Below are 24314 nucleotides of genomic sequence, written 5' to 3'. Positions count from 1 at the left end.
AAACCGACGTGGTCGTTAAAGACGGCCAACCAGGTTGCCTCGGTTTTCCCGCTTGTCGGTCGAGAAAGATACGTTTGACTCTCTGTACCACAGCTGTGGCTGTGTATCGAAAATCTTCGAAAACATCGCGTCTAGAAGAAGAAAGACGAGGAGAGAAAGACGGACACGCGTGTTTCGAGGCGACGCGGCGACTCGAGGGAAGATCGTCTAAGAATTATGGGTTACACCCGTGGTATGACGCTTCCTCGAGCTAGTACTTCCCATCCGTGCATCCGCCAAGGCTATCGACTCTCTCATCTGCGCTTATTTGAATAATTGAAGCCGATCTGGCTAGCGAACGATCGCCAGAACAAGCGATCGAGCGAGCCTACCACCGACTATGATCCGATTCATCGTGCAACCAGGAAGCCGTTTGTCCGGGTGATACTCCTTTAATAATTACAACGATGACACCAATAATCCCGATAACGCCATTCCCGATACCGTCTTAGTGCATTATAGAAAATACGATAATATTGACAGTAATGACACTGTACAGGCATTTAGTGCGCTTGTCAATAACGCGACTGGACGGTAGACGCTCTGGGCGGTTTACTTGTCGCACGGATGCAAATTAGCTACAGCTACACGAAATGTGCGGCAAAATGATTTAACGATTCATTGCGTGCTCGATTTTGACAGCGATCCGCATCTACTTTGGCGTGCTTTTTGAAAAACATTTCATCCTGTTGAACACAACGGCTCTCATTTGGATCGCCGAGGAGATAACGCGCACAACTGGTTCGCGGACTGCTGGTATTACTGCAAATCGCACAGCTTCCTACGCGCCGTTATAGGTTTTAATAAGAATTCCCTCGTATTTCCTACGAGATCGTGCGAGACATTAACTTTTAATAATCGGCCGAGATTACAATACAGATCAGAGAGGAATTTATATGATCGGTATTAACCGGATAGTTACCGGTAACCGGGAATAATTTCAGGAATCTTTCCACGATGCAATTTTATCGTTCGCCATGCTGTCTATGGCAATATCGTTGCTACCAATTGGTAACGTTAGCGTGTAACGGTGTAAAGGGATTAGCATCAACGTTAAAGAATTATGGAACGTTGAACTCGATTACCTTTTATATCTTCATCGTAACAGCATAGCGAACGATCAACGATACGCGTTCGATCCGTCAATGAACAACGGATATGCGAACCTGTTGCAAGATCGTTGAAAGATTTCAGTTTCTTATCTCGCAGTTTTTCGTACCTTTAAATTGTAGTTTGCCTTTTTTCTTCAGTACGGTTATTACCGTCGCCGGCTACTCGCATGTTTTCGTATATAGTTTACTTGGATCGATCGCTTGTCGCTTCTACATGATCATGCTTTTCTGTAGATCCTTTCCTTTCTCCCGTCTTCTTTCCACAAGAAGTTTTTTCACCTTTAATGATATGTTTATGAGTTTTTTCTCGCGTTCCCTTCACCACGCAGCTCGCTCTGTAATATTCGATCGTCGTAAATCAACCGGTTAATAGGTTTCTAATTTCTGTTGCCGTGTGCCTGCCTCCGTCTATATCGTAGGATTATGTCGTCGCAGAAACTCAATACTTAATTCGTGTCACCGAAATGATTTTAACGCGTCAAAGACAGATAAGCCGATTTGGTCACTTTATTCTCACCTTCGTTTCGAATTGCTCGAGGTAAGAGCGTCTATTTTACAATGGAAAGCATATTGTTTGGTCGCTAATTTATCGCGAGAACATACCACATACGTACGTGTATAAACTGTTTATTAGAAGAAGAATTTAGCGTATCTTTCTGGCATAACGTTCTCTTTGTTGCCATCTACGTACCGATATTTTTACAATTACCTTTGAAAATGAAAAACACATACAAATGTATAAAAAGCGTTTTGAACTTTTAGCGTATGTAAGATAAATAATTGGGACTGTTGTATAGAGGAAGTTACAAGTTTAACGGAACTAGCTTTTAAATCATCGCTAATATTTTCTAAATTACTAGCTAGTTGTGTCTAAAAAGGTGTACAGGTATACTTGACTCGACGTGTTCTATAAACATCATATATAAATATAAACTGGCAAAACTTCTTTAAGGTGGAAGGGTTTGCTTGAGCAATATTTTACCATTTTCTTTAGTTTTGTACAAAGAATGTAAAGGTAAACTGGAATATCATCACGGAAGGCTTTTTTTGAAAAGATAGCATCGTTGATTGATAGCATTATTGCTTAGGATTAATCTCTTCGGAGACAAGTTTCTTAAGGCTACAAAAAATATAACCATTTGTTATTTTTCAACTATACTTGTTTCAGCTATGCTTATAGATATTAAATAAGAAAAATAGTACGGAATATGTTTTAAGATACCCGAGAAGAAAGGTTAATTAAAGATACGATTCACGCATCACGAGATTAAATATGACGAATGTAACGAAACTAGAGAATTTCAGAGTTTATATTTCGTCGATTTTTAGTTGAAAATGGGATATTCGAAATAAACAAGGAAATCACACCATGTTCGATAATATTTTCTTTATTACTTGTAAAAATTATATGGCGACGAATCATATGGTGGGGTTCTCCACGGAAGGAACAAGAGAGAAGATAAATTTCTTAAACGCATTTTTCTTCGTCGAACTATTCCATCGAATCAGCGTCACAAGAGTAATTACCGAGTAATTTCCATACTCCCGTCTCTCTTTTCGCAGCTGCTTCTTCCACTGTTCTTGGAAGGAACAGAAAGAAATTGTACATACACGAGGAAACTGGACAAGAGCGGAAAGGGATCTTCGATGTTAGCGTCGATAATGGCGGTTTAATCAAATAGTAGAACGAAACGTCGCATCGCGTCTTAACATTTACTCCGGAGGCAAGGGTTAATTCTTTCATTCTATCTTTCTTATCAATCTTTTTAGCAATCGTTCGCTCATCCTCTTTTGCCTTCTTTCCTTTTTTTCGTTTCTATAATCTTAGCAATTTCAGGCTATACGAATTAGATAAGAGCGTAAAAACGGCAGTGGTAGACCAGTTTGATCGTCGACCTGTTCCTCGATCAATCCTCTCCGTGTTCCTTATCTCTTCTCGTTCTTTCATACCTATTTTTATTCATCGCGCAATTTTTGGCAAAATCAATATTCTTCCAACGATCGTAAGATCTCGAATACTGATTGTAATTCATCGCTGTACGACGATTAACGATCGCGCAGTTTTTATATAATTCGATAGAACTGCGTGTCATACAAAGAACTACTTATTTTATTCTTTTTATCGTTAAATTTGAAAGCGTCCACGATCATCTTACACGACCAGAAAACGATATTTAAAATAAGAATTTACAAAAAAATAAGCGTCTATGATTTTCTCCCTACTCTCTTTTGCCTATAACCATACCTCTTCCTTTCGTTCGTAATGAATTTTCTGCGCTTTCCTGGCCCTTTCTTTCGTGCGTATTGCCAGTTGTTTCAGTCAAAATAAATAGTTCAATCGTGTAAAAATGGCAGTATCTATCGAATAATCAGCTCGTGGCAAATTGACGTTAATCGGTTTTTACGTGATTTTACTGCGTTCAGTTGCAGTTGGAATATTTTACTGTCTTTTCTCCAGAGCAGAGTGTCATACGAGTTCCTTATCGTTGGAATCAAAACAGTCAATTTCACTTTTCGCAAATTTTATCATTCGTGCGCGCGATTAACGTACAACTTGTCAACGAGATAACCGACATACTTGCATAAATTTATTTATCGCGATCGAACGCATAAATGACTGAAAATATCCATGGCATCGATCCATGGAATTGATCGATATACGTTCGATCGATACTTTACTGCCTTTTTAAATTCGATCAAAATGACACAAATAAATTTCTGCGTTACGCTTTTTCCTCCGTTACTGCCTGTTTCCGTAATGGAGTGTACGAACGTATTGAGCGCGAAGAAAACGATCATCATATGGCATGAGTACGATTATATCGATACAGATATCGTTGTATTTCCCTTTGCTTCTCTTTATTGCGATTTTCCAGACGATTACAATGTATAATGTGTGTAGCACATTCGTATTGCTTGAATCGAAACGGCGCGTGACGCGGATCTTCTTAATGACGCGCACAGAAACGAAATCGCTTTCAGAGACGTTCCCTTGTTCTTCCGTCGAATCTTCATCGCATCGCACTTTACAAATGTCGCTTTCATTTATTGTCTTTCGTTATAAACTCCTACAGTCCATGCATGCTGTATCGTTACAATGATTGTCTTTTACCTCTAATCCCGACGAACCGCTCGTTGTCTCGTTCGTCAAGAAAAAGAATAAAACACTCATACTTTGTTACAATTGCGGTGGCTCGGAATTCGCCAAAAATATCGATATTCGCGTCCGTGCTGTTCTTTCTTTACACGGAAAGTGCTCGGTTTTATCTTGCGTTCATGTATAACGTGACACGATGCAGCGAAAAATTGTGAGTTCTTCGATAGGTCTCTGTTGTGAAATAAATTTCTACTTTGTTTCTTTTTTATGCTACGATTAAATATATTAAAAAAATAAGGAAAAATTTACTTTTATCGGGTATTACGAGGTTATACGGGTATTACGGGTTAACGAGGTTCCGTTAATCCTCAACTATTGTCATTTATCACACGAGTATAATCGCTATTGTTTATATTATTCTTGGAAAAATGTTAAAAGTGTGTTTAAATGATATTTCAAATTGATCGCATAAAACTTTCTTTCTGTTTGCCAAACAAAACGCTTGTCTCTGTTTCCTCTCAAAAATTTCTCTTCGTTTCTTCTCACATTAAATTTAATTTTAGAGAAACTAATTTAAAAAGGAAGACTGCTACTTTATATACGTTGCTTTAAGTAAAAGAAGATTTAGGAGGGAGCGATATCAAGATAAAGTTAAATTAGATCGGACAAAGTTAGAGAACTAAATTACAGGATAAAAGAATTGCGATTTCAGAGAATGTAGGCTAATTGCGAGTAGCTGGAGTTTATTTGGCCAAGATAAATTCGCCCGTTCGAATTAATTGGAACGCTCCAAAGCCGAGCATGAAAGTATTTGCTCCGCTTCGTTTCCGTAATTTAAGGAAACCGAAATATAAGAGGGCTGTGTGCGTTATCATCTGGAAATGGGAATTAAACTGACTTTGTTCGTTAAGAGTAAAGCGATCCAATTTCAGTTCCGCCGGAAGCGACTATTATCGAGCAGCTTGCGTAACTGTGGTACTACGCTTGGGAAAACTGCTTCCTAGTTGATAAGCTTTCAGCACCTGGATCAAGAAGAAAATTTCATTTTCTAGATTGTCGCGACTTTGTGCTCGGTTATAGTACAAAAGTTCTTCCGTGTAATCCTTCCTTCCTATTTCACGTGTAACGAAATAAATGAAAAACTACTTCAGCAGAGGATATCATCTCCTTTATACGCCATAAATTTTTCTTATTTTTATTATCATTCGCAAATTTATCTTATTAACTTATCTTTGTCAAATGTTGTATTTCAAGCGTGTAACGTATATTAGTTACGTGTCCCCGATATTATAGAATTCACGTGCTGTCTTTGTCGTCCAATTTAGAAAAAAAATTCAGAGAGATCGTGTTCTTAGAAACATAAATTGCATTTATTGCGTCCTGACAATGTATTACATTGATTTTCTAGTCTACAGTTTTATAACAAACTAACGTAGTATCGATGTAAGTACACTCGCATATTCCAAGAAATATACGTATATATTTCGTTAATTATTGTAATCGTGGTTGCCGTATATAGAACATCTAGCCAATTGTAAATATTACAAACAATATGCCGCGTCAATTGACAATTTGACGAAGTAAAGAGTACCTTTCGAATTTATCGATTTGAAGTTTCAGACATCTTTAATCAGATACATTATAATCATACTATTATATACGCTCAATGTTTTCACCACATCGTTGTCAACGATTTTCTACGATACGAACGCAAAAATATTTTCCGGAAACGAGTAGACGGCGGAAAAGGAGAAAGATTTGTCGATTATTTTTGACGAATTCGTATGCCCGAGGGATAGACACTAGACACAACATACGAAGAACACATGATCGATGCGCATGATTGATGAGTAATGATCGTAGACCTATGTACACGGAGTCAACTGTTTACAATAAATAAGTCTTTAATAAATATACTACTAGATTAATAGGTGGTTCCTACAAGATTCGTAGCGAGGTCAAGATATTTCTGGCGGACTCTTTCCTTACCGATATGTAAATATATCGCAAACTCATTTAATCGAGATTCGAGGAGACGTTGGGGGCGATAGAATCTCTTCCTGGTTATCTTTTTTTTCTTTCTTTCTTATCCACTATTGCTAAGTTTCAATCACTGTTCCATACTTTCATAAATCGGTTCCCTATCTCTCTTTGACGGTAGAAAATATTATAACTCTGCTAGAACGATCAGCTCTTGGCAACGAACATTTTTAGAATCGTAAAATATCTAGTTGCGCGTGCCAGTTCTTCTTCTTTCTATTTTTTCTTTTCTTTACTCTACTTTTATTATTAAATTTAAAAGGCAGTTCATTCACAGTGTTGGTATAAAAAAGCGAAACGAAAGTATCTTTCTGTTATTGCCATTTTCTTCAGCGCGAAGCTTGATCTACACGTATAATTGCGAGGTTCGTACCTACGAATATTTAGGATTATTGCTAATTTTCAGCAATATCGGTTCTGATTAGAACGAACAATAAATAATTTACAAAACGATCCTTCGCATCATATTCCTTGCAAGGATTAAATTACAAAATAAACGAAAAAAAAAAAAAAATTGAACACAATATTGTAATCGATCCTCAGTACCTCAGACACGATATAATATTCTATATTTTCAATCGATTATATTTAACAAGATTCTCTTTATAATCGGAACAATACAAAGCTAAACATTCTCCGTTAGTTTCAAATTTGTCGATTACTTTTACGGTACTTAGGAAGACACGCGAGTTTCGTTCACGATGCTCAATTTTAATTACTATTCTCGTTAAGTCTATCGATCGATCTTATCGTAGAATTAGACATTTTTGGCAGTTGGGTGTTGCCCATTGTTAGAATAACAAACGCTCGGTTTACCTTAACGTTAACTTTATGAGTAAATATCTCTATAAATGTTTTAATACTTCTCTTTCTCAGTAATTTAATACTTTAAATCTCTTTACACGAGTCGTACAAAATTATTCGTCCCCTTCTTTAAAAACCTTACAGAACTTGGTTCGAAAACCGCTCTTCCTCCTGGAATTACATAGATATTCGTTTACTATTATTATTGCCTTGTTCGAACACATCCATCGTTCGCGATCGGAATACGCTTCTCTCTAATAATTCTCATTTATATTTTCGTTAGGTTGCTGGCAATCTAATGTCGGTTTTTCGTCGCGCTAAGAGAAATAGTTTCGAGCGACGATGTTCGGCGTTCGGGAAACGCTGCTCGTTTAACCGAACGGTTAGACACGCGGTAAATACGAATCCGGAGACGCGTAAATGCAACTATTTGCGATTCTTTCTTAGCCTCCCTATTTTTTAAACTCTAGACGTAGCACTATTCAAACTCTATCAGCCGTTTCGACCATTGTAAAATTTGTTGGACAGAAGAAAAATAAAACATTCAGCTCGTATTTTCCGCATCGAACTCGGCTTTTCTTTCTACAAAGACGCCATAGAGAAGTTTCCCGAGTGGTGGAATAATCGTACAACACGACGAATACAATCGAATGTAATTACGCAAGACGGAAACACGTAAATTAATTTATACTTGTATGCACTAAACCGACATCATTTTTTCACCAACCAAATACATTTCCCCGATTTGCTGTAACAACGACGTACTTACAAATTTGCAGTTTTTAATATATTAAAAAGAATAAAAGAAACAATCGTTTGCATCTTTTACAGACTTCGAATCCTGCATGGAGCTGCTAAAATTTACCACGCGAGAATACTTGTATCGCTGTTGCGTTTTCACGTTTGCTTCTATTTTAATCGTATCGTGACAATCGAAATATGAAGTTCGTTAAAGTAAAGAGTATCTTTGTATTATTACAACGTTATTGCAATTACATAGCTTCTTGTTGAGAGTATTTTTTCGCAATAACGACATAATATTAAATAAATCTTCATCGCGGAGAAAACGGAGATAACTTTAAAGGTAAATGCGAATTTATCCAACCAAATGAGACTATTACGATATTTTCGTACAGGTTCGCCACCTCTCTTATCGTGTCGATTTCACGCGACCGAAGGCGTTCAAACCCTTTAAATTCCCTTTGAATCGCGATTTTTTAGTTACGTGGCTGTTGCAGCAAACGAGCGATTTAACGCGCGATTACAGCGAGGCGATAAAAATCGAACATTTTCACGTCCCGTCGCGAAAGCGTCGATTTTTACAAACGCGTTCGCTCTAGGAAAAAGAAAAAAAGGAACGCGACACGCGAATCTCTTTCGAAACGACGCGAAAGGGAAAAAATGTGTCCGTCGATCTCGTCTTGCGCAGGAAGGTACCGCGAAATCGAAAATATTACGAGGATCGCGCACAGTTCTGACCTAATAATCATCTCCTTAATTTCCTAGATTATATTATCTTCGAGTCTCCTCTCAGCGGTCTCTCGGTCGATCGTCCAACTAGTTTCATCTATGCTGCATCTCTCACGCGTATCGTCTCATTTCCCGTATTCCTCGCCTAATACCACCATCGTTACGTCTCTTATTGCGAGTCGTTATTTTGTCGCAGCTAATCACGACAACGTATCGTTGATAATGTTCAAGGTGTCGTTCCTTCTCACTGTGCCTTGCAACTTCCCAGGTTGATGAGTCGAGACGAGAGAGAAACTCTTAAACGGCTTAACATACCTCGCGAGGCATCTTACGATGCGCGTATCGACTTCTGGCATTCCCGATACAGGTTACGGTATATGTACAGTTTGACCGAACAAAGGTGATGTTTCCGGGGAAAATTTTTTCGAAAGAAAGGTAACACAGGCATTTATAAAGTACTTTTGATCCTTTTGCCATTATCTCGCACGCCAAGCTACCGTTAATTCGTCGAATTCGTTTCACGTATCATCGAACTCGTTGCTGTTATGCGCTCCATGATCTATGAAATTTATCTGCACGTTACTCGGGGCAAAATATCTTTATCCGTCAATTACTAAATTTTAACGTACGATTTTTATAACGAATTACGTGGATAAGAGGAGACGAAGAAAAGTACCGGAATCAGGGCAAAGTATTACGCGGGACTGTAGAAGAGTGGCGCCTGGGATATCAGGTTTCTCTTGCCTCTTACCTGCGTGGATATGCACGTTAGAAACCTCAGCCTTGGTTCGTCAAGCGGTAGATCGGTATCGATACATCGGTATTCGAAGCATGCATCGATCGAAAATCAATATATCGTTTCGGTTAATAAGCAAAAGCCTATTTTAACGCGGTTTTACGACGCCTAGAAGTCGATGCGTGCATATTAACATGGCTCGACGTGTGTAGGCTGATTTAATTATAATCCAAGAGGAGATTCGATGGAATATACGCTGGAAGATGACGAAAATTGCAAAAATTACGAAAACATCCGACGAGAGAGAGAGAGAGAGAGAGGGGGGGGTGGAGTCCCGATGCTGCGGCATGTACGAGGCGTGTCACTGTAACGAGCGTGCATTTCAGAGATTATCGTAATTAATATCTAATATTATCGTAATTAATGCGTAAACATATTAGTTGGCGTGTTTCGTCGGTGGCTTTGCTTATTAGAGAGAAAGCGGAAGTTGTATCAAACAAGGTTTGGTCGAGGCGAATTAACAAATTCATTGATTTCCATGCGACCGATCGTAGAAAACGTTTACATGGAATTACGAGGAGCAGAGAAATCGACCGTGGAGTCGCCATTAAGAAAATAACCACGTACATGGCTGGCCGTTCAGCGTAATTAGATCATTGACTACACTCGCGAACGATCGCGGAACGCGGCCGCACCGTTGCTCGCGAGATCAGCTGAGAATCGTGCTTCGAGGATTAAAGCTCGAGTTTAGTGCTCGTTACACGGCCTCGCCGCTATTTTATGCCACCGCATGACCACATCCCTTCTCGTACGATAATTACGTCTCTCTCTCGGCCAACACGCGCCTGTTTCTTCCCATATCATCCACCAGACAGAACGTTCTACTTTTCAACTTCCTTTTATCCGACACCGCGTGCCTTTTTCTTAGCAGAAAGCAACTCGCAATCGAAGCGAATTCGGATATGGCTTAATGGGACGTTGTCTCGACAGGCACGTGTCTTTCGAAGGTTTTTTCCTGTTCAAGGCGTGTTTCTCGAATGGAATTTGATGTTAACTGTGTAAAGGTGAGATTTTATTTTTCTTCTGATCCGAGTTAACGAAGCTTAGCGTTGGTTTTTATAGATTCTATACATGAGCCGCTCGAAACACATTGATAAACTCCGTAAATCGAAGAATACAGAGAAGGGATGATACATCGTCTTTGCTAAATTTACCATTGTTCGATTCGTATTGTCTCGTTGCGACGAACGTATCGTAGTTAGGTATGTAATGAAATAAAGGAATTAATGAAAAGCGAAACTCGTCACTTCCGCAAGCTCTCTTTTACATAAGTCAGAATATTTAATCATCGCGTAATGTTAAGAAATTTGAAAATTACTCTTTTAGTCGGATTACCGTACGGAGAAGAGATACTTGGAAGCGTAAGAGATCGAAGCATTCATCCACAGAGTATCTTACTTATTCTGAAAAAAAAAAAGTGGAACATCCTTTCATCCTCGAATTTCTTTCGATTGGAAGCCACTCGCGGGGTCGAAACACCGACAGTTTTCCGCGGGGAACATTTCATGCGCACGCAATCGTCATACATAAATGTGGAGTATGTTGTTAATCGTAAACGTAGCATGATTACTATGTACACGTAAGTTTACATTGATCGCCGCGAAACGCGGTCGAGCCTGGCCCAAGGCGATCGCGTGTACCGCCTCGCATGGCCAGTCTCTCGAGTGGGATCCCCGGAGGTTGACTGTATAACTATAGATATACAGTTTCCGGCGTGTCGAACCTTTCGCCGTCGTATGCATCGTCGACTCCTTCCACCGGTTTATTCTTCTCGCACGGTCTAACGTGCCGCCGATTGTCATTTCGATCGTTGCTTCGATCGAGATGGCGAACGTTCGATATATCGATCGTAATAGTCGCGTAATAGTCGTTCGAAAACGTCGTCGAAGACGAGTGTTCGTCGTCGACGGGCAAGGATATCGTTACGATGGATTCGTGTTCCGTTCGAATTGTCATTCTGAGAAATAAAATATCCGATGATCGAAACGTATATGCTCGCAAGAATCTACGCATTTTCGTTTAAGGCTACGTTGCGGAGAAAAGATAGAGTCTGAAAATTTAAGCCGCGTATTTGCTGAAAATTCATACTTTGAAACTTTATTATACATTTTCAACATTTATGTTCGCGCGTAGAACAGCCTCTTCTCGATTATCTAGCGATATCGATTGCTCCAACGTATTATTCGTTGGAAACGGCAGTCGGTCGGAACGCTCGTCCGTCGTGGCCATAGCGTAAGAATTTGGACAACGATCTCGAGGTATCCTTCGTCTGGGACAGTTGCACGGTAAGACGGGCTCGAATTTCGGAGAATATCGATCGAAAACGATCTCAGGAACGTTCACGGTCACCGCCGCTTGTTTCGAGCTGCGACGCTGTAAAAAGCGACCCGATTTATCGTTTCCGTGCGATTTCCACCGAACGCTCTCTTTATTCTAGAAGGACTCACGGTACCATTCGAACCAACGGACACGTTCCTCGACGAGGAAGACGGCTTGGTCCTGCGCCTAGACGAGACTTCCTCCCCTCAAGGGGCGATTGACGTACCAGGAGACGACCAGGAGGAGGAGGGCGTTACGGAGGTCGATGCGAGAGTTGTCGCGGGCACCGCAGACGTGGTGTCCACTTTGCCAGGCTTGAATCTCTTCCGGACCAGAGGTACCGTGGAGTTCCTCCTCCCCGCTGCCGCCGCCGCTGCCGCTGCCGTTGCCGCTGCTGGCCCCTTCTTCCTCTTTCTCTTCCCATCTGTCAAATTGGGCTTTTTACTTTGACTCATGCTGCCAGCAGCTTTTACTTTTTTTGATTTTGACGCTGGTGCTTTTCTCTCACCGTTGTTGCTCGCGGTGACGTTCCTACTTCCAGCGACCACTTTGCTCACGGTGACGTTCCTGTTCGTGTCCACGTTTCTGCCCGTAGCGATGTTCCTGCCGCCAGCCGACGATATTCCTCCTCTGGTCTGGTCGACCCGTAGCTTCCGTTTCTTAGATGGAACCGAGAGTGCCTCTCTTCGACAGGCTTCCTCGCTCGCAGCACCCTCGCAGGATCTCTTCGACTCTAACGAAGTCCCGTTCGAAGCTAGGCTCTCGTTTCTGCCCGAAACTACCACACCCTTCCCGCTCTCCTCCACCATTTGGCACTGTGGACCTGGCATCTCGCCTGGCCTGCACCTTCGCTTCCTCTTCTTTCTCTTTTTTCGCTTGCGACACCTGAATTTATCTCTGCCATCCTTTTCCTGTACCGGAAGAGTGGGACAGAGCGATTGCTGAATCAAATCGCCGCGATGACTGTTATGCCGATGACGAACGTTGTGTTGAGCTCCCAACAGTCGTCTTTGAAGAGCCTCCACTCGGTCCGAAGGAGCGACCTGAGTTAATACCCGCGCGTAGGCGGACAGTCTACCCAAATTGTGACCCTTGGCCTGTACCCTCCTCGGCTGGCCACGACGGTTCAATCCGAGGTACAAGGTTTTCTTTGCTGTCGACCATTTCGCCGAGCTGTAGGTGTTGTAATTGTGCTGTTCCAGTGTCTCGTTGAACACGCAGTCGTCCGTGTACTCGCGCTGAAACAGAATATAAAGGGAGGGTTAGTCGTTGCTTCCACATCGAGTCTGGAGTTTTTTTCGGAAAAGTTGTCAAACGTACGAAAACTTTTCCAGCTTTTTGTAAAGTAGCAGAAGCGATGAAAATTATTGGTACGGTCGAAACGTCGTGAATTTATTTCGAATCTATCACTCGCGAGTTCACCGATTAGAATTATTTCGCCGTTCCGTTGAAAAAAGTTTACGTCTGAATATAAATTGCCAATATTTTATCACGTACGTTCTTCTCTTTAGTCCAGCTTGTTCCGCGATGAATCTTACGCAGCGAGCTTTATGTATAATTAAATTAATTAATGCCGTATACGACGTTCCAAAAATTCCAAATATCGTTGCTAAACGTTTCGATGTACGCTCGATCAACGGCACTACGAGACTCGACTATCGCGTGATATCGTGTCCGCTGAAATGACAAGATCACGGTAGTCGAGTCTCGTAACGATGCTAATGAAGTTTGAAAATATTTCGGTAAACTCATAACCGTAAAAGGTGTCTAGCAGCGTTCCGATACTTTCCAGACCCTGCGCGTATAATACGTTCAATTTCGTAGATCGTTTCGTTTTAACAAACGTAAAACGTTTCCAATAGACGTAAAACTATAACTTTATCGACGTATCATCTGCAATGACATCGTTATACGTCATTAAATCGAAGGCATGTTAAACTCGATACCATCGCTAGCTACGATCGTCACATACTTCCACGGTATCCTCGTATCGAAAGAATTTATTCGTTCCGAGAAGCAGGCAAAGATTTCGCGATCGTTATCAGTGACGTAGTCTAATTACTCGTCGTTATCACGTTCTAATTAGCGAGGTGGTGTGGTTCGCGTAACATCGCTTCTGTCCCCTTCGTTTAACAGGTAACTTCGTTTCGTCGTATTGGCTACTGGCGAGCCTGCGAAACGGGGCTAACGCGGGGTGAAATATTAACGACGCTTCCCGATGGAAGGATGTAAATTAACATTACGTATAACACGGAACCAGCTCGACCGGCCACCGACGACCGCACACCGAGCATTATGTTTTCGCCGGCATTACGCCGCGCTGTGATTTCGCTGTCCGCTTTATGGTAACTCGTTTCTAGACGAGCGAAAGCGGCTGTGTTCTTCATCGGCTCTAATTACAGCGTTTACCCGGTTTGCTCCGCGGAAAAATCCGTGGTCAGCCCGTCGACAACCGTAAAGAATGCGTACGACCGGAACGAAAAACCGACTTTACGGCGCCGAAACCGCCCACCGTTCGCGTGTCCGTTTTTAATTTAATGCTCATTTGCCACTTGCCATCGTTGGTATATCATTATCTTCGTTTTCTTTAACGATCTAACTTTTTATTTGTTTATTTTACTGATTTTCCATCCACCTTTCTTGTTCCTTTCTGTACGACTAACGATTAAAGTCGGTTACATCCGATATTTTTAAAAAAAAGTTATATCGATATCGAGTCACAGCGTTTCCTTACGAATTTTTTATCAAATAACGGAACGTTAGGAGAAATGCTTGGATACCGAAGAGAATCGAGAAGAACCGCTAAAAATGGTTCGATAAAACAGGTTTCACTTTTTCACTCGGCAACGTCGAACTTCTATCGCTTTCACGAAGTCCGTGCTCGCTATCCGTCGAAGATCGTTTGAAGAATGTTGTATCCGTTTTATCATTGCTAAATTATAGTATTTATTGCTGTAAATCTAGCAGAGATCTAATCTGGCTATTAAAAATAGAAAACGCCGAGGATCGAGGATTTGCCGAAATTTACCGAAAGCTAAGGAAACACGATGGCTTCTGTGGGTTTAACGGGTCGGTATCGGAGATGGCAGGGAGCTCGCAAAATCGACAAGGGAGCCACGACTTTGTACAGTCGATTGGTTACGCGTGCCGCGCTTTAGGGGTTTCGCGTTATTGAGTCGTAACGTTACGAACGTGGGCGAAGTTCAACGTTCACGACTGTAACTTTCCAAATGGAAATGTCGTCGGGAGGGTCTTTTTTTCGAAGCAGCCGCCGTTTTACGAGGGTTCGTAACACGCACAAAGTATACAAAGCCAACTGCATAGTTAAGTAGATATATTTGATGCGTAAACTAGTAAGAGGAATGAGAATTCGTGCAAGGTCTAAAGTCTAGTCTAAAGGCGAAGTTGTTTGACGCAAAGAAGATCGTGGGAGATGTTATTCTTAAAGATTCCAGCGTTTTCGTTGCTATTCTCCGACAGATTATTCATTTGAACGAAGCAAAAGAACGAAAGCAAATACGAAGACAATTTCAAAGTCAAGACGGGACTTATCGACAACGTACTGAACTAAAAATTACAGCCTCGCAAAAAATGGAAAATGTAGCGGCACAAGGGCTAGAGGACCGATCGAGCCACGTGTGGTCTTTCCTCTGAGTATCAATACCGTAGGACACCCATATACTGTAATAATAACTAAACTCCGGGTAGAAACAATGTCGCCGCTACGCGGAAGCGTCTAACAAAAGGCGATTGGAAATTTACCGGTACCCCGTCGATCAGTATAAATAATCGAACGCGATCGTAAGGGGACCAGTTTCATCGGTCCGAGTCGCGTGCGATATCAATAGCGAATCGGTTAGTACCGAGCGTCTTAGCGAACATTCTTTGTATCTATTATTATTCCAAAATACACTCTACGTTCTTAACAAAGAGTTATCTCGTCATTTAACGTCGCACGATCAACCATCTCTTCCACAAAAGTATGGCTGATCGGGTTCTTCCCCTGTACTCTTCGTATATTTATTAACTACATACGTACTCGCATGCTCATACGTATGTTCATCACGCGTATTGTCATATCAATGATGTAACAACGACGTTACATTACATCTTTAGCGATTAGAATTTGCATCGTCCGTTCTACTCGCTCGCGTGAAATTAACAACTTGCGGATAATGCCTCTAGTTTCATACGTAGCCCGTGCGTGTGTCACTGTGCGCCGAGTCGAACGGCTACTATACCGCGAGGATAGATGTGTCCAGACGCTGTTATGGCTGCAAGTGCAAAGTCGGAAACCCGATCCGGCTTTCATCTTTTCCGCATACACCGTTGGCGGGACTGACATTGATTCGTGTTTTATCTGAACCCGTTTGCGGCACCAACAACACGCGTTATTCGATCTTCGTTCGCGCTTGTTTCAAATAGGCGAAGACGGAAGAAAGGAAAAGCGTTTCTTCGACGCGTATTCTTATTACATTCCTCGAAGAAACGTAATTTTCAGCGAGCAATCGATCGATCAATCGTATCCAGCTATATTCTTTGTTGATGGAACGAGGGCGGGGCTTACTCTCTTCCGACCAGTGTCTGCTTTCCGCGAAGCTAAAGAGCAAAATTTCCGTCATTATAAAAATGCCTCGCTATCGAGTGGAAACTTTGCGGTTCTTGCAACGATGCAAATTTGTATGGAACAGGTTTACGCAGTGTGTAATTAGAAAAAAGGATATACGCGAGATACGTAATCTCTCGGAACGAGATGTAATTACAGCGAGTTTAGAAATATTGTGGTTCGCTTACTGACAAGCAACCAGAATCTTCGATTATCTACACTTGCCAAGTGCGTATTAAGCGATCACACCCGTTTCGTTTGTCCCATTCCACGCTGATGTTCAACCGAAGTTATACATAGTATATAGTATGTGTACACATGGTGCGTTAACGCGTACTAATGTTTAACGGTAAGAATATCGTGTACTGGTAATCGACTGGCGCGATATTCCTTAGAAGGTCGTTATATTCGATTTATTGAAAAATAATATGGGAGGTGAAGAAGGTTTTATCGCGTAAATCGTTAAATACCGAGCAATTTTGAAATTTAACATCGCGTTCCAATCTCCACCTAACGCAAGTCATTTGCATAAGAGATTCTTCAAAACGTAAAACACATAAAGCTACGTCGCGATAACTCATATACGATTAAAATACGAGACAATGAATTTCGTTAACGGATCCAACCGCATGATTTATATCCGATTCGTCGCCTCGTTAATTCTTCAGTGGCGGGCTTGGAAAAAAGAACGAAAGTCCCGATGTCTGTTGCATACCGTCGTTTATAGCAGCGATAAATGTGGAATACCACGAAACAGTAATTTCATTGAGCTACGTGTGCATCGCGTGATTACAGAAACGATCTCATTGACCCTCGAATAATGCAATTTATCTCGCCGGATATATTTGCGCATTCGCGAAGGGTGCGAACCAGAAATAAGATTGTCCAATTCTGCGAACCAGAATACGATTTATGTACTTTCCTGAAGGGGGCAAACGTATTTGCCGTTCAACAGCCCCGCCATTGATTAACATTCCTCACACTTTGCGAACCGACGAAGGTTGCTTCGTTCGTACGATTTTACTCGTACAGGTATCGATTATGCATAATAAAGTTTATCGAGAGCCGAGGATTTCATTCGAATAGATAATCGAACATCTGTGATGACGATAATAATATTAATAATAATGATAATTGTCAATAATACGTATAGCAAGATGTACGTGGTACAAAGAATAGTAATAATAATAATAAAAAACAAGGGTAAAGTTGACAATGGAAGGGAATATTAATCCGCGCTGTTTCGTGTTTATATAAATTGTTGCGCTGTTATGTTGTTTCGAGAAATTACCTACAAGTTTCTTACGTGCAATTTTGTATAATTTTCTTTCATTTCCAAGCTATAATTATTTTTCGTATCGTGGGAAATGTTTAGTTATCAATTCTACGTTTAAATGTACTTTGAAAGTTTAAGTTATACGGTCGAGAGATACGCGCAATTGCCGACCGTGAATTGAAAGCGCTTTATCGTTTAGACGTAAACGATAATTGTCAAAAATGTCTTAAATCGTCCACGTTATTGGCCTTAAAGATATTGCTCATTTACATATTTTCTAGCTTACGAATTAAAAAGAAAAATAGTAAACGAAGTAATTTTTTACTCGCACAATTTACTCTAAAAAGTCTATTTTAGCGTATCGTGATATTCCATTACGCGTACTATTAATAGCAGACAATAAAATTACACGCGATTCGCGTCTCCTCGTCGACAATTTCATTATCTCGCATCTGGAAAGAAATGAACAAACGTCCTACTCCACTTTCGAGTGGTAGTGCATACGTGTATCTATCAATTGAACTCTAACCATAGTTAAACTTTCTTCGACTATTCGTAGCTTCGATAAATGTAGAGCAACACGCGATGCACTACATCGAGAAACACGTGTTGCACCGTGATTATTCATTCGATGATCGCGTTCACCCTCGAATTCCAGTAGGCGAGCGAGAACGAGCGATCGTGTATCAAACTTGACGCCTAAACAAACCTTTGTGTTTTCCCTGCGAGATTTACGACTACGACGAAAAGAGGGGCCGATGCAGCCGATTTTTTCCACTGTCAACAGCTCGAATGAAGAATGCGCGGGCGAAATTATTGAAATCATCGTATCCCTTTTATTCTGGAACCGGTCAATATACACGGAGACATGTGGTCCCTGTTAACCCTGTCCGCGCCAATGAAACTTTCTTCTGACCATGCAAGGGGTTTGCTTGCTAACTGACAATCCACGTATTAACTTTCACGTTGCAGGCTGACGTTCAGCCATTTGAAAAGTTTACTTGCAAAATTAGAATTGACGTACGTTTGTTCGGTCGAGTTTAGACGATTAAGCTTGTTTCAGTTTGTTTAAGCGTAGACTTCGCCAGAGATTCAATTGTTGGTAAAATATCCCCGCTGAGTTCAAATTGATTACGTTCGAGAAAGGAATAAAATGGAAAACTGTAAAAATAGTCTGTCTATGAAATAGTACGAGATAGTTGCAATGAAATAGCGTTTAAAAGATTCCTTGTACAACTTTGTTACTTTTCTTTTTTCTTTTACCAAGTAGCGCATCAATCGATATCTCGGGAGTTTATTTTGTCGTTAGTTTCGCTAGCTTACGATTAGACGAGTGTCACAGCACGGTAGTTTGTACGCATCTGGCGCGAGTTGAAACAACTAATGTGCGCATATTATTGACTTCTATTCCTGAAATTCTCGATTATTATTATTGGTCGTAACTACCTAACATCCTTCGCATCGAATCCCAGAAAGAATGCTAGATATTTCTCTTGCCGGTAGTTTTGACTTATCAAGGAATTTATCGTTAAATGCAAATTTCAAGTTTGTAACGCGCATTTCCTGTATTTGCCTAAAGTACTTTGAAACTTGAAAGAAACGTTCTCTCTTCCTGTATAACTTCTATCATATCCGAAATTAATTAAAGTACACAATTAATATAGAAATATACGACACTATTAAATTTTCCAATCAAATTATACGTAACAGGGGATTGGACATTTGCGCACGCATGTAATTTTTCAATTGTTAGGCTTCTTCGAAATCATTAAGACTGTCGATAAGACTTTCAAGTTAATGTCTCTTCTCAGCGTCAATTACAGTCGTCGATATCCCGTTTAATCTAGTAAATTATGGTAGTTGCATTGACTCCGTGTGTAATTTTTTGATCGACGATCCAGTTGTAATATATATCGATCGGCATACAGCGAGCCATTTTGCAGATATTATTGGCACGAGTGTGGAAATCTGTTCCTTTCGATACTTGCAGGTTAATGGTAGGTCTGTAATTAATGAGAAGCAAAGCTGCAATTTGTCAACTAAATTATAGTGGATGTCGAATCGGATTATAATCCCACAAGTGGCACACAATTACGATATCTACGCTCGTTACTGTCTAATTAGACGTGTGCCTCAGGCGGTATAGTATCCGATGCCAAAAATATTTCTATTTTTAATATCTCTAACGTTGTAACGTATCATCTGATCAGAACGTATGAAAAATACCGAAAAAATAAACAACGTTTCATGCGCATCAACTTACGAGTAAGAAATTACTATGATCGCAATGACATTGTACGTATACCGCAATACCATCATCCTAGATTACGCGTTATCATTCGGTAAAAGGTTTCTCGTCTTACGAACAACGCTTAGTCTCGAAGCGCGAAAATCTTTCAATATACGTACTTAACGTAATGACACGCTCAAGGCCGATGTAGTCGATCCCCTCAATACCGTTTACCACGTAAATTACGGTATAGATGATGTAATTTCATATAATTTCCCTTTCCTGCGCCAGATGGACGTTATATTTTTCTATAAATATATAAATATATAAAAATATATATATATATGTATATGTATATAACATAAACGCGATATATATAAATGCGACGCGTTCGACGATGTACGTATACATTGGAAACGTGACTGGCCAGTTTCAGTCAAGTTTGGGCATCTCTTTTCGCATTCTTTTCGATAGAACGAGATCAACTTCTACGTGCAAATGATCAAAGTAATCAGGCAATCGGGGGAAACCGGGAGTAATTTCGTGGAATCCTCGCTCGCATCTTCGAGAGCCGTTCAAGGATTAGAAATTATCCGTGATTGCGAGGCGAGAAAGCGTCAGGTTTTTTGTAGCTCGGGTAGACCAAGTCGCATATAAACGCGGCTAATATCCTGAAACAGGGATCGGGCAAAAGATCAAGATCGATTGATTTATAATAATCTGGCGTTCGCTATGATTATATTTTTTTTCCACTTGGGGCGACTCATTGAATATGCGAGTTACAGCGTCAACCACTCCGGGCTATGCTCGTGACTTACGAGCTCAAAGGAGGAATACCTACCTACGGTGTATCGCTTCGATTACTTTCAGTTTTACGCGTGTTTCGGATGGTTTCGGATAGTTGGGTGATTTATAAACAAAGATCGCACGAGAAATATACGACGAGTCCTTAATCTTTTGACTTTTACGCGATTCGATGGCCAAAAAACAGTGGATAACTTTAAGAGTGGCAATTTTGATATCAACCTGAAATTATCTATTATAATCCGAATATAATCTAAAGTGGGAAATATCTCGGTAGATTCGTAGACGCGAGTCTTGCCAAAGTAAGTGATAAACCGAAGATTTTTCGTAAGAAACGAATAATATTATTGCTGTTTTTCTTAATGTTCAAGAGGATGGCAAAAACACATTTAATTTTTGAAACAAACATACAGAATTTTTTAAATTATCTATATATATATAGAAGCTCGCACGTTACGACACGTTAGTAGATCGGATCTTTCTTCGTCAACCAGGAGCAAAATAAACAAATAATATACACGCATGAGTACTTAATTAGTCATAAAACTAGATGGCCTTCTTAAAGGAAATCTGCATTATCAACGTGACCAATCAGTAACAGTAATTAAAGGATTTTTTTTTAAAGTAGTTACTCAAACAGCATGAGCGCGTGTTTAATTTAAATTTGCTCTATTTTTGAATCTCGGTCTGAAACTAGTTGACAAATAAAACCAATTGAAACGATTATTTATCGTATACCATAGAAATAAATGGTATTAAAACAGGTATCTAAACAAAAAGTGAAAATATCCAGTCTTCCGTGGCATTTCAGTCTCTGTTCGTTTCTAAATACGAAATAGCAACTACGAAAATTATTTGCGCTCCATCGTACTTGGCGTTATAGTATTTGATCAATTAAGTTCGAGTACGTTAAATTTTGTATCGTCCAGCGATCACAAAAAAATAAGTAGATACGTACCATTGTGAAAATGAAACGTAGAAAACAGCTGGTAAGGAAATGGTTCATTGGAAAATGAGGCTCTATGCAAATATATGTTTGTACTTTCTATAAGCGGTGTATACGAAAAGAAGAAATTGCAGAAATAAAATTCCAAAAAGTTGAAATTGATATCGTCGAGAAAAAGGTACACGACCAACGAATTACCTTTCGACCAAGATGCATTGTCAGTAGACTCGATTATAGATCGTTCGAAGCAATTTGAGAAGTTAAGAGTCGCCGCGTCGCGCCACTTCGTGGACGAAGATTCACGTAAACGCTTAATTCTTGCGGAGCAGAGGCGCTTCGACAAACGCAAAAACGGCTGCTGATAACCGATCTTTTACAAGTAATTCCAGTGACTTAAAGCGAGAGAAGAGCATGTAATTCTCGTTGAGTACATACGCGTGTTGTTGCCAAGTTTAAAGCGGCCGATCACGTAACTTCGTAACGAGCCTTTTCCTCTGGCATACACGAGCGAACTTCGTGGCTTAAGCGCTGGTAACTACAGAAGTCAAATCGCGCGTTTACGTACATTTATCGGTATATACGAAGTCGTTCGATTTTAAAGCAATGGTAATTACTGTTATCGATTCGGTCGTTATTTCAGAGAATGCGTCAGTATGGCAAACCATCCTAGACGACTGCTATTAAATAGAAACTCCCGTTCCTTTCCACCATTTCGAAACTTCGTTTCTCCTTCGTTTAGTTATTTTTTTAACAAAGTATTAATTACCCGCCGACATTAGCCGACACAGGTACAACTAGTATCGCTAATCGCCAGATAATTTCCTTTAATAGGTAGATAAGTGATATCGCTTGCTCGATACTCGTACGTGTATTGGTAAATCATTATCCGGTAGAATAAAACTCCTTGAAAAGTTTATTAAGCTTCCAATTTTTACGTAGCAGGTAGTTATACATATATGTACGTACGTGTTTTATTCGATAAATAAAATTCAATTATAGCTATCTAAATCCCGTAGAATTGGAATAATATGTTTCTAAATTCGGTGTTAAAAAATGCAACGGTCGTTATCGTACCTAGAAGATTCGCGTAAACGATCTTAATGACGATCTCTGAAATATCACGGTGCGGTAACTCTCGTCAAACGTTTCGGTCGCAAAATAAGTCTTTCCCCTCGACGACTGTATGAATCAATGTCGGCGCTAAACGTGAAAATGTCGTCAAATTAAGACGACAGAATCCAGAACGGGACGCGACTTAATCATCCGTCAGGGCGGTTACCTGTCTCCTTCCGTGACACGTGCATGAGTTGCGTGCATGCGTGCATCCATTGGGTGATGTGCCCGGTTGCGCGTGCGCACAACGAGAATGCATCGTGTTCGAAGGTTCACGCGGGGTCAAAGTCAACTGGTTCCTAGCCCATATTCAGCGTGCAACGAATACCGAAGTGCAATTGCGTCACCGTTCCATTCTGCATTCGTGCGATCCCCCTCGAGCACCATAAATTACCGTCGCGTCGCGTCGCGATGTCTCGTTCACCACGCAGCCAACTGCACCACTCACGAGGCGAAACGTACTCGTCTCGTGGCCAGGATTATCATTTTTCTGACCGTTCTTGCACCTCGTTAGTCTCGTTACGTCTTATCGTCTCTCCTTGTGTTTCTCCTCGTGCACAAATTGGTTGAATCAGTTCGTCGATCGATGCTTCCGATCGAAACCAACCGATTTCATTATCTTACCACGTCTCTTTTCGTTTTTTTCCCCCGTTTGTATTCCTCTTTTGTAGGAAAGGCTAGTTCGAGCCAAGAAAGGCACGAAATAATCTTTACGTTCAACTATTTATCTTTAAATTGGTTCTCTATCGTTGCGTGAATTCGAAAGAAAGAAAAAGTTATAATTTTACCGGATCGAAGTATTTCGTCGTGTCGTTAATTTTAGTCGTTTATGTTTTACACTGAACACGTATATCTTAGTAACATTCACGTATACGTATTGTTGCTGTAAGTCAATTCGAGTATCGGCGCATTTATGAACGATACGTGGCATAAGCAGACAGATTTATTTTATAAATCACGAGTAACCGATTTAATCGGTTCATTCCCTTCGCGTTATACCGGATGTATAATAAATCGATAGCATTAAAAGATTACAGATTTAGTTCACGTTACGTTCGTGGCATTATCCACAGCTCAAGTATTACCTCCTCATCGTTACAAATTACAAATTTGAAATAACAAATCACGAGGCTAATATATAGCGGCTAATTATTCAGTTCTTGAACGTTACGCGATACAAACAACACAATGATAGCATCAAATAGAAACTTCCTCGCAGATTTAGCTCACGACTGTTACGTTTGTACCATTATCCGCACCCCAAGTGTTACTCATCGTTGCAAACTACTACGTTAATATAACCTGGCCCCGTTCATTCCTTTAGCTTTACTAATTTTTATCCCGCTCCAACACCATTATCCGCTATCAAGAAACAGAAAACGACCTACAACCCTTTTAATTCCCATCGAAACTCCTAATTCGTTTGCTCTCGAATAATCAAAATCTCAAGATCCGCGAAAGCAAAAGAACAGACAGATCCTTAACTCTCGAACGTATCAAGAAACCACGAACGCGTCATAAAGTCGGCTGTACGTTGTACACGTGGGAAATCTTAGTACGGCTGTTGCATTTACTCGTTCCTAACCCATTAAGAACGAAGCGAAATTATGCGTAAAATTTCCGCAAAACGCAACGCTACTACAAAAGTATCGAATGAAGAAA

At 40.5% G+C, this 24314-nt stretch overlaps 1 protein-coding gene across 11 annotated transcripts in view; it reads right to left on the bottom strand.

Moving 5' to 3' along the window:
* Positions 1-2523: 2523 nt before the first annotated feature.
* LOC126921161 (uncharacterized) overlaps positions 2524-24314 on the bottom strand; it is a 238046-nt gene continuing 216255 nt past the window's right edge. For 7 of the 11 annotated variants that reach the window (XM_050732460.1, XM_050732456.1, XM_050732457.1 and 4 more), the window contains one exon: positions 2524-12915. In XM_050732460.1, the coding sequence (XP_050588417.1) occupies positions 11884-12915 (1032 nt within the window). In that variant the 3' untranslated portion in view covers positions 2524-11883. The remainder of the gene's footprint in view (positions 12916-24314) is intronic. The other 4 variants (XR_007712249.1, XR_007712248.1, XM_050732462.1 and 1 more) reach the window with 4 other exon arrangements.

This window comes from Bombus affinis, chromosome 10, assembly GCF_024516045.1.
Source record: "Bombus affinis isolate iyBomAffi1 chromosome 10, iyBomAffi1.2, whole genome shotgun sequence".
NCBI classification, from domain to species: Eukaryota; Metazoa; Arthropoda; class Insecta; order Hymenoptera; family Apidae; genus Bombus; species Bombus affinis.
The sequence above is the reverse complement of the archived record's forward strand: the minus strand, read 5'-3'. Positions and strand labels throughout refer to the sequence as shown.